This window comes from Schistocerca americana, chromosome 2, assembly GCF_021461395.2.
Source record: "Schistocerca americana isolate TAMUIC-IGC-003095 chromosome 2, iqSchAmer2.1, whole genome shotgun sequence".
In the NCBI taxonomy this organism is placed as follows: domain Eukaryota; kingdom Metazoa; phylum Arthropoda; class Insecta; order Orthoptera; family Acrididae; genus Schistocerca; species Schistocerca americana.
Genome location: NC_060120.1, coordinates 621,725 through 638,310, shown reverse-complemented (window position 1 = coordinate 638,310; position 16,586 = coordinate 621,725). Strand labels below are relative to the sequence as shown.

General features: G+C 43.1%; 1 protein-coding gene across 1 annotated transcript in view; it reads right to left on the bottom strand.

Annotated features, from left to right (window-relative positions):
• Positions 1-14,087, bottom strand: part of LOC124596574 (cytochrome P450 9e2-like) — a 94,363-nt gene extending 80,276 nt beyond the window's left edge. Inside the window, exon 1 of the mRNA XM_047135767.1 lies at positions 13,694-14,087. Within this exon, the coding sequence (XP_046991723.1) occupies positions 13,694-14,087 (394 nt within the window). The remainder of the gene's footprint in view (positions 1-13,693) is intronic.
• Positions 14,088-16,586: the final 2,499 nt, after the last annotated feature.

The window sequence follows — 16,586 nt, the reverse complement described above, 5'->3', positions numbered from 1 at the left end:
TCGTCTCGTTTAAGAACGGATTCGGTGAATTGTGGATAGTTAACTGTCGCCAGAGAACCGCAGATCCTTCCAAGACGCATGTGCGTACCAAACGCTGAGCCGTAAATTGCAGAACAGCTGAGCGTCATAGAAACCTCCCATGCCGAGTATGTGGGCGAAATTAGCGCTACCACTACGAGGCAAGATCTTCTAGCTCGACTATCACCAGGTCTCACTAAAGAACAACAGAAGAAGCTTCTTGCCACTCTTCAAGAGTTGCAATAATGACTGTGTGGACGATGCGGCCTGTTCTACACCTTATTTCAGATCTGTATGACGATGTTATGCTGATTACATTTATATGTTTTGACGATGCCATTATGGCCTTATCACTTTAAGACATGGTGTAAAAAAGATGTGAGGATGGTCATTACGGACTGAAACCGGTCATCGTCTAAAGAAATCATATTGTTATCAAAGACTGAAATAAAAAACATTTGGCAGAATTGGATCACTGTTTGTATACTCGACCATGTCGCAGTTGGTGATACACTAGACTGTCTGAAGGGGGCTAAGTCATTCTCAACAATGGACATACTCGGAATACTGGCAAATCGAAGTAGATGAGGCTGATCGTGAGAAAACTGCATTCATCATCCCTGAGGGCCTGGATGAGTTTAAGGTAATGCCGTTTGGTCTGTGTAATTCATCAGCAACCTTTGAACGGATGATGGATAATTTTCTAAGTCACCTGAAGTGGACGATGGTTCAAATGGCTCTGAGGTCATCAGTCCCCTAGAACTTAGAACTACTTAAACCTAACTAACCTAAGGACATCACACACATCCATGTCCGAGTCAAGATTCGAACCTGCGACCGTAGCGGTCGCGCGGTTCCAGACTGAAGCGCCTACAACTGCTCGGCCACAACGGCCGGCGAAGTGGACGATGTGTCATTGTTATTTAGATTACATTATAGTGTTCTCAGAGACATTTGATGAACACACAGAAGAAGGACGCCAAGATATCTCAAATTATGCTTGCCTTAAATCGGTCAGAGGATGTGAAAGGACAATTTAAGGATTACTTTGCAAAAGAACTTTGATCCGTTTGGAAAGATGTGGCTACCAATGATTCCTAAACACATGCGGTTAGACGTTCTACTGAAATTCCGTGACACACCTGAGGACGGACATTTAGGATTTATTGAGACGTACGATAGAATCCGCAAGAGATTTTTCTGCCCATGTATTTTTTTAGGAGCGTCCGTCAGTATGTGTCGTGCTGTAGAGAGTGCCAGAGGAGGAAGGCAGTTCCTCAGAAACCACCTGACCGACTCATACCAATTCCACCAACCCAGACCCCTTTCCAGCGTGTTGGGATTGACCTCCTCGGACATCTGCTAGTGGCAGTAGATGGATTATTGTTTGCACTGATTATCTGACACGCTATGCCATTACAAAAGCCGTGAAAACAGCCGAAGCATCCGAGGAAGCCACATTCATCGTGGAAGACATTGTATTAAAACACGGTGCCCCAAGGTCGTTAATTACGGATCGAGGAAAAGTTTTTCAATCGAATCTCGTGAGAGAGATAAACCGTGTGTGCAACATTACTCCACATGACGAATGCCTACCATCCGCAAACTAACCGGCTTACTGAACACCTTAATAAGACAATATTCTTCTCGGGTGTGCAGCCGGATCGTAACATCATCTTGACAGTATCAAGTTGTCGTTATGATCCGGCTGCACACCCAAGAAGAATATTATAAATAATTACGCCGGGAAAGCCTTCGGAGTCAGGCCTTAATAACATCCTGGCCGACATGTTATCAATGTTCGTCAATATTACACTGTGTTTCCGTTACATCCTGATGACGTGGACGACGCTTACATCGGCCAGGTGTTAACCAGAGCTGAGGAAGGTCGACTCCGCGCGCTGCAGGCTCAAGAAAACGATCGCCGAAGGTATGACGGGAGCCACTGCCCTGTTGTGTACCAGCCTGGTGATTTCGTCTGGATCTTCACTCCTGTTCGGAAGGTCGGTCTCTCTGAGAAGCTCCTCAGGTGCTATTTTGGACCTTGTAAGGTTGTAAGACAGTAGTCTGATGTTACTTATGAAGTTGAAGATTTCGACCCCGACACAAGACGACGAAAGATCAGAGATACGGTTCACGTCCTTCGAATGAAGCCCTATAAGGATGCTGGAAGCCAGGGTAAAGTCGAGTTCCAGCAACAGGCAACAATCGGAAAGGTGACGAAGAGCGTAGCGGCAAAATAAGTTCTAAAAAGATCACCGCCAGGGTGAACATCAGTCATCGGGAGTCGGAGTACGCAGGACCGATGACTCGTTCCCGGGCTAGGACGACGTAACACCGAGACCCTGGTCTTTTAAGGAGGAAGCAATGTCGCAGAAGAAACTGAGTAGCACCGTCGGTGTGGTGTAGAAGTTATGATACTAGACTGTTACATGGAGGGTCGTGAGTTCAAAAGTCAGCTGAACTATAAAATTTCAATTTTGATGTCCGGTTCGAGGACATTCTAGAAGTATCCACAAATATCAAGAATCATTGTACTGGAATGTTCTGTAACTGTATATACATCGTATGTGTTCTGACCGGAGGCAGTTCGCTCCGGGCTCTAGTATGTGCAAGTGCTAAATAAACCTTCGTTAAGAGAAGTTAGTGTTCGTCATTCATCTAATTATACCTTCTTCTACGTGACAATATGAAAACAAATTTCAATACAGTTACACAACAGCTTGGTAACTTGAAAGAAAATTAACGATTTGTCACAAGGTTTTTCACACTTCAAAACAGAGCAAAAACAGGTGTTGGAAGATTTCCAAAACAGTGTCACACAAAAATTCAATTATCTGACAGAATATCCACACACAGAGATATATGAAAATTAAAAAGAAATGAGAATACAATTAAAACAGGAGGATATTTCTGACGTTAGAGAAAGTATTGACGTTTTGAACGAAAAGGTAGGTTCAATTAGTGACAATGAAGAACATGTAGAAAGTGAATTAAAGAAAATCACGGACACGAATGATAATATAAGAGCAAATCAAAACCAAATGTGTAATACTAGAAAGAAAGTGATCACTACTGTCAACAAGCTACACAAGGACTATCAAGGTTTACCATTGGCAGTAGAGGAGCTAGCATTAAGAGCAGAAAGCTAGGAATTAGAGTCTGACTGTGCCAGAAAATAAAGAACTGAGACAGGGAAAAATTTAGATGATAATAACCAAAAGAGCAAAAGCAGGTACCTTAGGACAAAGTAGCGAAGTATATGTATGCGCAGTAGAAGAGGCCATGGGGAAAAGTAGGTCAGGCTGCTAATATTCAACTACCTGTGCCCAAGACGGATGCGTGTAATAGTTATCCACATCTTGTGACAAGGCCGACATCGAGCGCAAGTGAAGACTACAAAATTCGTAGCCGGCCGCGGTGGCCGAGCGGTTGTAGGCGCTTCAGTCAGGAGCCACGCGACTGCTACGGTCGCAGGTTCGAATCCTGCCTCGGCCATGGATGTGTGTGATGTGGTTAGATCAGTTATGTTTAAGTAGTTCTAAGTTCTAGGGGACTCATGACCTCAGATGTTATGTCCCATAGTGCTCAGAGCCATAGAAAATTCGTAATTTAACTACAGCAGTACCTACAGCACATGCTCCGCACACATGTAACAACATACCGGTGTCAGATAATGCCGCATGTTTAACGTCCATCTTCGCTGTGGAAGGGTTGCTTACACATGGGTAGTTTCCCTCGTATTCGGCAGATGGAAAGTGGATGAGCCCGGTAGTTTTTTCAGTGCGTTCCGCAATGTATTTCCGCGTAACCGCAAAGAGGCTCAAAAGATAAGATTTGTTCTCGGTTGCACCCAAGATGACGTTCTTTTGGGGGTCACTGAAATGGGAGAGCGTTGTCACAGTTACGAGCAATATGAAGGTACTTTCTTGAACAACTACTGGTAGGAAGCCGTTAAGACGTAAAATCTTTAACCCGCCTCCATTTAATAGGCAAACGTGGAAGCTTGCGGGGTTATTTCGAAAAGTATTTAAATAAGGCCAGATATTGGACCAACCCCATATCACAAGTGAATGTATTGAAGATATTAAAGAACAGACTTCTGTCATGGATAAGGGAAAAATTAGTAACCACAGTTTAGGTTTCCATTGACCTCATTTATGAAGAGGCACCGTGGCAACATAAAGCGGCAAATAAACAAACACCTCAGCCCGTCTTTGGAAACCAACCTGTAAATAATAATGTTGCTACACAACAGGCATGGCAACCGTATCCGACACAGTACATACAAAAAGGGAATGGATATGGTAATGAAAATGGGACGAACAAAAGATTTAAGCGAGGTTATCAGAACAACAGGAACAATTATAACGGACAAGCGAACTACGGTCCCCCAGTACAAGACATCCGTCGCCCGCCAGTGGTAACAGTCAGCCAGTGCAGTGGCAAGCGGTCGCCAACAGTCAAATGCCAGAGCGGACTTTAATATCGCAACTACCAACGGAAATTCGCGCGAAGATGGGTCACGCGCCGCCAGTGGTTCAAATGGCTCTGAGCACTATGGGACTTAACATCTATGGTCATCAGTCCCCTAGAACTTAGAACTACTTAAACCTAACCGACCTAAGGACATCACACAACACCCAGTCATCACGAGGCAGAGAAAATCCCTGACCCCGCCGGGAATCGAACCCGGGAACCCGGGCACGGGAAGCGAGAACGCTACCACACGACCACGAGCTGCGGACGCGCGCCGCCAATGGCACGAACTGGCGGAGCACAACGGGCTGTACAGCTCTCTGAAATCACTCCGGCCACCGAGGTCAACGCTCCAGCACCGGCGGAAGACTCCAACCAGGCACAGAGACGCCCACGCTGCTGACAAGGGAAGGAGTGGGGGCAATACACTTACAAACACACGTTTTGGGAGATACGACGAACAAGATGACATGAAAGATGATTTATACCGACTTGGGGAGGAAGTTCAGGAAAACTTGTACGAAGAGCAGGTACAGGCAGTTACGAAGACAACGATATTTGACATGGAAGTACACTTAGTTCTAGTCACAGGTGCAACGACAAACTTAATGTCAACTGAATTTTTCCAAGAATTAATGAAAAGAGGTAAAATTCCCAAGTTCCCAGCGCAAATTGTAGAATACGGACGGCCACTGGAAACTAACCAAAAGTATTGGTTACAAGCACTTATTCCATTGAAAATAGTACACTTTACAGTCAAACGTAATTTCCTCATCACTGACAAATTAATAGCAAATTGTTCGATTGGAATGGACACGTTTAGGACTTATAAGACGCAAATTGGCACTGAAAGTGGTAAATGCTACTTCAGTGAAAATGAACAGGTATTTTCTGCCGGTTTAATAAAAACGTTAGACAAGAAGGTCAAGCAGAAGGAGTAGTCTGATGCGACAGTTCAGTTTGTATTTTCTACTGTATTATTTGCAAACACTCAGCATAATGAACACATGCCAGAATTGGATGTAAACTATGAAATGGTGGAGCAAAAGGTAAGTGAGTCCAGCACCTTAAGTGAACGGGAGGAACAGGATTTTACAGATGTGTTTTTTTAAGTATGTACATGTATTTGCAGAACAACCCGGAGTTTTCAAGGATTATCAGTACAATATGGATGTTTACCCAAGTGCAACTTTATGTGTATCATCATATGCCATTCCTTAGACGTAAAAAGAGGCTTAGTTAATGCAAATACGCTCAGTCTCACCGATATGGAGAAGGATTTCTGTCTGTGCAGAGACGCCTCCTCGCATGGTCTGGGGACGTGTCTGTTCCAGATGAGACTGAAAAGGACTGTACATGGTGTGCATAATAATAATAACTTAATTTCAGTTTTATTTTAAATACTAGTGTTAAGGAAAGATGTTTAAAAATATAAGATTTTTACTTATATTTTGATATATATGAAGTAGCAGGTAAGTAAAATTGAGAGCGATATTAGACAATAGAGCGCTTCAATAGAGCGCTTCGCTTGATGCGAAGAGCGGCGAACCAGAGTAGAACTTGCGACACGCGCTGTGGAGTAATCGTAACTGTGAGATACGTCAGCAGACGAGGTGAAAGCAAGAAGTCGCGCGCATGCGCGTGTAAACACTGCCGCAGGAGATTTAGTTCTTTGACAGCCGACATGGTAGACGACTGCCAGCGAACGCACACACGTATTTATAGGAATTATATACATATAGGAAGAAAGAAGGAATAATTAGAAACTCTCAACACTCAGTTGTCTCTTTATGATATGTGTATGAACGTGATCATTATAAACAGCATTATCATTTCTACACGTCGAATGACAACATCTACGGCAATTAAACACGTGTCGTGAGTACTTAAATTAGACGTCGTCTTAAGTAAACAATGTCTATTTCATGTAGTAGGAGCATAACAAGAATCTACCATGAACAATGCTGATTGAGAGTCTTCTTGTAACACGGTTTGAGTCATATACCTTTTCCTTAGGAATCCGATGGGCCGGCAGTCAAATAGATTCCTTCCTTCATTCCTAGAGGTGATGCTAAGCGTAGTTAGACAAGCGTTCCCTAGAATTTAGAACTACTTAAACCTAACTAACCTAAGGACATCACACACATCCATGCCCGAGGCAGGATTCGAACCTGCGACCGTAGCGGTCACGCGGTTCCAGACTGAAGCGCCTAGAACCGCTCGGCCGCACCGGCCGGCCGAATGTATTAAATCTAATTTTGTTAATAACAGTAGGTTTAAAGAGTAACAGCATAGAAAATCAGACACTTTATGCAAAATAAGTAAGTGATTAATAGAGTTGGACGACAATTCGGCAAGGGACCTGTGTAAAAGTGATTTTTTTTTTCAAAATTGAACGATTAGTACTCGTATGCAAACCTACAAAAATTTTTACTAAACTATGTTCACCTCTGAATAAATGGAGAAGTGTTTTATTAGGAACTTACCTTATCGTTGGGTGCTCGTCGAAGGATTTCCTCTCTGCTCAATCAGCACGTTACGACAGGTAAACAATGGATCCCGGGGCGTAAAATTGGAGTCTTCTGTCACTGCATCGAAATTACCGCAAGCAAGCACACCGTTTCCACGAAATGAACAAATACTTGTGGAGGAATACACTGTGAGACACACGGCGACTTCGCTGTTTCACTCCGCATGAAATGGACCCGCACGAGTTAAAAGAATTCAGCGAGGACGCAACCGTTACAGCCCCACTGCCGTGCCGCCAACTACTTGCCACTCAAGTGGGCGCAACAATGAACAGGACTTGACCAAGCGTTGTCGAATACGCACAGTGTTCACCCCCTTTTTATAAACCGTTTTCCTTGTAATTATTTGTATTAATATATGTAGATATAATGTAAAGCTGACGTGTCCACTTAACATGACATTACTCTTTCTAAAAGACCGAGAAATAAAATGCTTAAATGGCTTTGACCCCTCCCCCCCCCCCCCCCACATCGCTACTGGATAGCAACCGATTAATCACACGATACTGCCTAGCAGTGTACACCCCCATACGATGTCAGGGTACAGTGGGGGGGCAATTGTGCAACGCCACCGCAGAAGACGGCAAAGATAGGCTTTCAAAATTCTCTTTGTAACAACAGAGCACTGTCCGGGGAATATTCAATTTTTCAACAATTTTTGTCTCAATTTCACTTAAGAGTACTTGTGTTTTAGATCTCACACGAAAAGGATGTGTAATTTTTACTCCTGCGTCAACAATGAGTGTAGTGTATGCCATGTGTGGTAAAAATCCAAAATGGAAAAATACATATACATTAAGAGTTATCATAGATGCAAGAGTATATATATATATATATATATATATATATATATATATATATATATATATATATATATATATACATGCACGAACCGTCAAGATTTAATGGTTGGACTGTATAATCGGCAACCACAGAAAATTAGAGGTAAAGTCAGCGCAACTTTATATATATATATATATATATATATATATATATATATATATATATATATACAGGGTGAGTCACCTAACATTACCGCTGGATGTATTTCGTAAACCACGAATCGACTCTTCCACAGTTCGATCGTGTGTACCGGAGAGCACCGAATTACGTAGGGATCCAAAGGGAACGGTGATGGACCTTAGGTACAGAAGAGACTGGAACAGCACATTACATCCACATGCTGACATCTTTTTATTGGTCTTTTTCACTGACGCACATGTACATTACCATGAGGGGTGAGGTACACGTACACACGTGGTTTCCGTTTTCAATTACGGAGTGGAATAGAGTGTGTCCCGACATGTCAGACCAATAGATGTTCAATGTGGTGGCCATCATTTGCTGCACACAATTGCAATCTCTGGCGTAATGAATGTCGTACACGCCGCAGTACATGTGGTGTAATGTCGCCGCAGGCTGCCACAATACGTTGTTTCATATCCTCTGGGGCTGTAGGCACATCACGGTACACAATCTCCTTTAACGTACCCCACAGAAAGAAGTCCAGAGGTGTAAGATCAGGAGAACGGACTGGCCAATTTATGCGTCCTCCACGTCCTATGAAACGCCCGTCGAACATCCTGTCAAGGGTCAGCCTAGTGTTAATTGCGGAATGTGCAGGTGCACCATCATGCTGATACCACATACGTCGACGCGTTTCCAGTGGGACATTTTCGAGCAACGTTGGCAGATCATTCTGTAGAAACGCGATGTATGTTGCAGCTGTTTGGGCCCCTGCAATGAAGTGAGGACCAATGAGGTGGTCGCCAATGATTCCGCACCATACATTTACAGTCCACGGTCGCTGTCGCTCTACCTGTCTGAGCCAGCGAGCATTGTCCACTGACCAGTAATGCATGTTCCGTAGATTCACTGCCCCGTGGTTTGTGAAACCAGCTTCATCGGTAAACAGGTAGAACTGCAACGCATTCTCTGTTAATGCCCACTGACACAATTTCACTCGATTATTAAAGTCATCACCATGTAATTGCTGATGTAGTGACACACGAAACGGGTGAAAGCGGTGACGATGCAGTATGCGCATGACACTACTTTGACTCAGTCCATCGGCTCTCGCAATCTCCTGTGTACTCATGTGTGCGTTCATGGCAACAGCAGCTAACACACCAACTGCACCCGCTTCTCCTGTTACGGGCCTGTTACGGATCCGTTTGCGTGCTACGACCATACCTGTTGCATACAGTTGGCGGTAGATGTTTTGCAATGTGCGGCACATTGGATGCTCTCTGTCCGGGTACCGTTCTGCATACACTCTGCGGGCTTAAGCTGCATTTCGTCGACACTCGCCATATACGAATATCATCTCCGCCTTTTCAGAGTTCAAATACACCATGGTCACAGTTCCTACAACACTGCACTATCACAGACGTCTGGTAACACGGTGTACTACAGTTGGTCTGCGTGCGGCGACGAATGCAGCAAGCGCTACATGCGGACACTGCGACAGCTAGTCCAAACCACAACAGTGTACTACAGCCACACTCGTAAACACGGTCGTCATCGTAAACATGTCCCTGCAGATGCTGCTCGCCGACCGTGGCCCGTGTTTGTTACAACACACAACTGAACGTCGGAGGTTTCAAGCGTCAACTTTAGGTTACAATATCTCCGGATGTAATTAACATTTTACAACGCAACAAACGGCACTGATTACTTATTTCTTTATATATTCAGATGTGCTAACAAAACTAACGTGGTTTCATTTTAAAAAAACGTAGGTTTGTGTTGAAAAACATACTTCCGTGCATTTTTGTATGGTTTGTATTAAACAATTACACTAGCCCCTCTCCTCACGTTCGGTCTGTGGAATCGGACCGTCAGTATTTGATGTGGTTTACGAAATATATCCAGCGGTAACGTTAGGTGACTCACCCTATATATATATGTGTGTGTGTGTGTGTGTGTGTGTGTAATAATCGAACAACTGACTTTTTGTTAGGCATCAAGTAAGCTGCAAAATATGGATTGTGTAACTTCAGTATTGGTACGTTGCATCGTATTTTTCTTCGGCTGCGAGGAAGACTGTTCACGGAACCAGATTTAGTTTCAACACGAATTCATGCTTTAATTCCAGTACTGCAAGTAGTAACTATCTCTCATTACATAAATTTCATGCCGTTTCATATTCCATGTATTAGCTGTTGGGCTGCCTTCCAGCACTGTTAATCCAAAATGGGCCAACAAAACTAACACAAGCATTAATAATAATAACAGTATAATTATAACAATAATAATATGTGTAACTTGTCTGACAAAAGAAAGAATTGTTTTTGTGGAATTTTGTTGGTTTGTATATAATTAAGTACAGTTTAGGGCAATAGCAAAATAATGTGTAAGCTTTCGCAACTCTCCGTTTCGCATGCGTGTAAGTGGGAGTTTTCGTGCTTTTCCATTTTTTAGGATAAATGTCCAAGATTCCTAAGAGATGTATCAGTTCACGAATTTACTTCTCGGCTGAAAATCAGATTTGTTGTGCTGCACCCGAACAGAACCTTGTGCTAACTGTACCTCTCCATGCTAACCGTTCGCTTGAAGTCACGCTTATTTGATTTGGTCACTCTCTCAATCAAAGGATCTGTTCACGGAGGCTCTAGTTCTTTTGTGCCTAACTTTTCCGTGTAATTTACTTTTTTGTTCCTAGAATGAGATTTTTTTCCCTGCTGCGGAGAGTACGCTAATATGAAAATTCCTGGCAGATTAAAGCTGTGAGCCGGACGGAGACTCGACCCTGGGACCTTTGTCTTTCGCGGGCAAATGCTCTACCGACTGAGCTACCCAAGCACGAAGCACGACCCGCCCTCACAGTTTCATGGTTCAAATGGCTCTGAGCACTATGGGACTTAACATCTGAGGTCATCAGTCTCCTAGAACTTAGAACTACTTAAACCTAACTAACCTAAGGACATCACACACATCCATGCCCCAGGCAGGATTCGAACCTGCGACCTAGCGGTCACGCGGTTCCAGACTGCAGCGCGTAGAACCACACGGCCACACCGGCCGGCTCACAGTTTTACTTTTCTGTTAGCATTTAAAATAGATTCAACACAGTTCATGTTTACACTGCACATGAAAGCTGATTCCTGCACTGTAAGCAATCAGCTCCAAAGAGAAAGTGCCATTTGTGGAAATGATGAAACTGAAGTAGTAATGTCTACCAACATGGTCACTTGAGTAAAATACAAATGAGGCGGTGAGATCCGTAAGAGCCTAAAGCACATCGCCGTCGATCCCACATTTAAGCAAATATGAGAGAAACCAGTGATACAGATTTTCCTGAATTTTCATATATGCAATATGGGCCTACAGCACAGGTAACCCTGACTCACTGTAAAATCAACAGTTTTCAGAAGCATTAATAAATGCTACAGTCTCACAATCGACGCCGATGTGCTTTACGCCCTTATGACTGATTCTCAGCGCCTCAAATAGATTACTGTACGACAAAATTTATAACATAGGTTACATTCAGTACAACTTTTAACATATACCGACGTCCGATCTATAGCATATAGTTAGTGAATCAGCATGCCTGAAAAGTTTGCTTTATCATATAACAGGATTTATGTCAGGGGAAAAGGGAGAAAAGTCTGCTGCAGTGTTCTGCCATCTGATGGCACTGACGGAAACTTCTAGTTGAGTGGCACATCGTGAGGCGTGCATGTTGTTTATCAAATCCCTTTGTATTTGACCCTTAGTGCAATTACGTCACGCGAGTTGCGCATGCGCAAAAGCTCACTAAAACGTGCACAACTGAGGGTGTGCTCACGACCCTGTTGCCAAGTTTCACGACGCCTGGAGGAGCACTAGCGCGTTACATTTAAGGGCCGTGTACCGCGCTAGAGTGGCCGCGCGGTTTAATGCGTCATGTCAAGGTTCGCGCGGCCCCTCCGCCGGCGATTCGAGTCCTCCCTCTGGCATGGATGTGTGTGTTGTTCTTAGCACAACTTAGTTTAAGTAGTGTGTAAGTCTAAGTACCGGTGACCTCAGCAGTTTGGTCCCTTAGGAATTCACACACAAGTGTTGTGTGTTTCAGAGTGCAGCATCTGTTTTACGTTTAACAGCGTTCAAAGGAAAATAACTAATAAATCCGCAAGGTGTCGAAAGTTAGGGTGTTCACGTGCTCTTGTGCTCGCTCATACACAGCAGCCGCCACTGACATTATTAAACTAGTCAATTACTGTACTGCATAAACGTGTTTTATTTACTTTCTCTTTATTTCTGTTAGCTTTTAAATAGAAATATTAGATTGTCAGCAGCGATTTGTTTTTAATTCAGTGCACAACGTACAGTAATATCATTCAGTCTTACTCATTATCAAATGGTTCTTGAAAGTCTGCGACTGTAAAAACAAAGATTTTGCTTGTTAAGCAGTAATACTTCCGTTTACACAATGACAGCAGCAAGCTGAGATCAGATTTCTGGTGTCGGGTAGGATGCTGAATCATCCAACATGTTACACAAACGAATGAATTTTCAACCTCAATGATCTGATGATAGGGGACGCGGTAGTTGCTCTTATCCGAGAAAGAAATCTCCAAACGCAATGAGAGATAAAACAATCAGTCCTGACTTCTGTTAGGGCTGCTCAAAGGCGCACGAAAACAGCATAACAAAAAAAGTCTAGATCTCTGGAATTCTCAACAGCAATGTTAATTAACCCTTCTAACTACATTTCAAAATTGCTTGTTTACCCGACTATTGTTTGCTTTCACTATAAACAGAAACTGTCTGTTAAACGTACCTCTGAAAAATATCCAAGACAGTGCTTCCGAGCGTGAAATGTCGTTCGAGTTACCAGTAGAATATCCGAATGTAAATCAATAAAGAAATTCGCCTGTATCTACATGGAAATATACATCGGCAATTACAAAACTAAACTTGTTCACATTACAGTAAAACCATGAAAATAGTGTAGCAGCTCGCACCTCGTAAATATCACGCTTAAGATGACACATGACAAGATAAACACACCTCACAATGGGAATCATTTCCAAACGAGTCGCTTCTGTGAGTGACAGGAACAAATACCGTTGATTAACAAACACACGATTCCGTGCTAACAGGCGGCTAGTACCACCCAGCACGACGTTGCAAGGTGAGGCGGCTAGGTTTCCAGTTGGCTTCAAATAAGATGGCGCGTTGGCCAATCTGTGTGCTTACGTAAACCATTGTTAACGCAACACTACAATGCCCGTCCGCCGAAAAAGGCGGGAGACAGCAAAAAGTTGTAGAGGCTAAGGCTCGCCAGCTAGCAGCTGCTGCTAAGTAGTTCGCTGCCAAGATATCGATCACTGTATCCTTACGACCGATCTTAAACAAACGTTTGTGTAAAGAAATGAACAGGCCGTGCAAAACCCTATGCCTGGCGGTTTTGACCACAGGACGTTTAACTGTGTGAGTACTATTTTGAACACTCCACTGGAATAGTTGGTCAGTGAATACAGGGTAGATGTCATCGATTCTCACAGACAATACTCTCAAGAAGTCACGATTCTACAGCACGACAGACACAAGCTCAAACTCAAGGTGCAACATGGTTATTTTCAGAAATTTCCCTAACTATAACCAACTCTACCACTGTTGTTAGAGAACTAGATGTTATGCTCTACGTGCAGACATTAACCCTGAAAATTTCACCATACCTTTCAGTGCGAGAATCATTCGCTGCAGTAGTGGGTTGCACCCGTCGACGCTCATGAAATCGGCGTGATCGGTGAAATGGTCAAAATCGGTGGTGGTGATGGCGTGGACGATTTCGGGATCCCTCACCAGCAACACTGGGCTCGCTAAATTGTAGACCCCCGCATAAGAGTAGGGCTCCAGCTGTCGGTACAGACGGGCAGCGACGTCGACGAAGGACCTCCTGCCCAGCACCACGTCCAGCATGTTGCCCACCAGCGGCAGCGGGGGGGCCCAGGGGACGCCGCGGCGCGAGAAGAACGTGCTGTAGCGCCGCCACCGGTACAGAGCCAGGGAGGCGGCCCCCACCGCCACCAGCAGCAGAGCAGCCGCAGGCAGCCACCACGAGAGCGCCATCTCCTGCCGAGTCCAGCCAGTCGCTCGTTCCGTTACAGGTCTCTCGACAGTTGGCGGCTTACGCAGGCCGTACTAATGTCTCGATCAACGTAAAATCAACGCGTCACAAAGAAGCAAACGTAAATAATGAAGCTACCGGTACCACAGGTCTGCTTTAACCATGACATCATTAACATGGTGCAAATAAACACTCATCGAAACCAAAACATTCGTAAAATACGTGCTATAACAATAACTTCACAAGACCTGCCCCAGAAGTACTAGACCTAACAAAGAAAATACAAAAAGTCTGAGATAAACACATCTTTATTTTCCTGCATAGTCTCCTTTCAGCTCGATAATTTCCCAACAAAGTTCAATAGCTTCAGTACCCTACTCACAATGAGGTGGTAAAAGTCGTGGGATACCTCCTAATATGGTGTCGGACGTCCTTTCGCCCGGCATAGTGCAGCTACTCGATGTAGCACAGACTCAACAAGTCATTGTAAGTCTCCTCCAGAAATGTTGTGCCCTTCTGCCTGTATAGCATCCATAACTGCGAAGTGTTAGCGTCAGAGGATTTTGTGCACAAACGAATTTCTCGAATATGTTCCATAAATGTTGCATGGGATTCATGTCGGGCGATATGGGTGGATGTTCTTTAACACTCGAACGCCCAGAGGGGTCAGAATGACTCTTTTAAGTTTTCCAAGTGCAAGCTGTGTTTTAAAGACTGATTCAAGCGACATATACTTTCGTGTCATTTATTTATTTCGCATGTGCTCTCATTATATTAAAAAAACAGTGCATTTCGCCTAACTGATTATCACCTTCTTCCAGTTTCACCTTTAACGTCGGGAGGGGTCATGTTGACCTCTTTACAAAACAGCTATAATTTTCTTTATATTTATGCCATACATTTACCTCTTGCATCCTTAAGCCTCGGCTACTTTACTCTGTAGTGCAATAATTTACTTTCGTTCGTCTTATTGCCGAATGAAATGACAACATTGGACTTGGTTCACCGTTGTTCGTCATTCTCTTGTAAGAATCAGTCTTTCAAAGGTGACTGTGAGCTGAAGATTAAAATGAATCAGAAAGAATATTTACGGGAGGAAGAGATTCTTGCAGAGTTACGAAGAGGAAGAGTTTTTACCGCAGACATTGAAAGAAGATGAATCATCTAATACAAATGATTCTGATTCTTCAGATACAGATAATGGAAGTTTACAGTCTCGTCAGTATATTATTATTATTGTTATTATTGCTACTAATTTATAATCAACATATTCTTATCTACATATTGTGCTACTGTACTTAAATTAGATTTTATGGTAGTTTTCTTACATTTGTTCTATTATTCGTGCTCTGTAGATCGAGAAGAATCATGTAACAGGAGATAATTCTGTTCCTCTGAGTGTAGACTAAGACACTGCTGCTTCATCGTCTGATGAAAGACGTAACATGCTCTGAAGTCCTTGAAGAGTCCTCTGTATTCCACAAAAGTATTAAAACATGATGATATTTCCTTGACAGTCTATCAGCGAAAGAAAGCAAGAAATTTGATAGTAATGGCTTCTCTTTATCCTAGTGTTACCATGAGAAAAAAAACTCCGAAAACTGTAGGCCTATGTTATGACAACAAAACTAAATTTGGGGTTGACACAGTAGACAAAATGGCGAGGCAGTATGGACTCAAGGCTTCCTCAAGAAGATGGCCAGTGCACTCCTTCTACAATATCCTCGACCTAGCAGGAATTAATGCATATGTAGTATTTAGGGCCGTTACTGGGAAGAACATCAAAAGAAGACATTTTATTCAGCAGGTTGCAGATGATCTACGCTCTGAGTATGGGAAGGGTCGCTTTCCTTGTAAGACAACAGACAAGTATGAAAATAATGAAAATGAAGATGAAGACGAAATGTGACAGAATCGCCGTAAATGACAAGTTCTGGAATTCTGCAAATGTAATAAAACTATTTCCAAGTGCAGTGTTTGTAAGAAGGTGGTCTGAGGAAAATGTACAAAGGAAACTGAATACAAATGTGTCCATTGTGTAAAACAATGTAGTAGCTGATGAAAAATTCAATTTTTTATGAATTTAGAACAAAGTAAAGCCTGTGACTTGCTAACACTTGTTTGAGTATTACCAGGTTCAGTGAAATTTGTTTACATGTCAATAAATAATATAATTTCTGTCTGTTCTTTTTATTCACAACTATGTGTGTAAAATGACTATAAATCTTTTAAGTAATAAAATATAATAAATGCTTAAAATTTCGAAATAATAGTTGAGAAACCTTTTTTTAAATCGTAGGGGTTAAAACGACCCCTCTGGGCGCTGGAGAGGCACGCAAAGCCTGGGCGTCCGACAGTCGAACCAGCCACGAACTACTCTGGCCCGGTGACAGGGCGCATTGTCATCCATAAAAATTCCATCGTTGTTCAGGAACAAGTAGCCGAACACAGTCATTCCCAGTCAATGAACGGTTCAACTGGACCAAGAGACGCAGTGTATC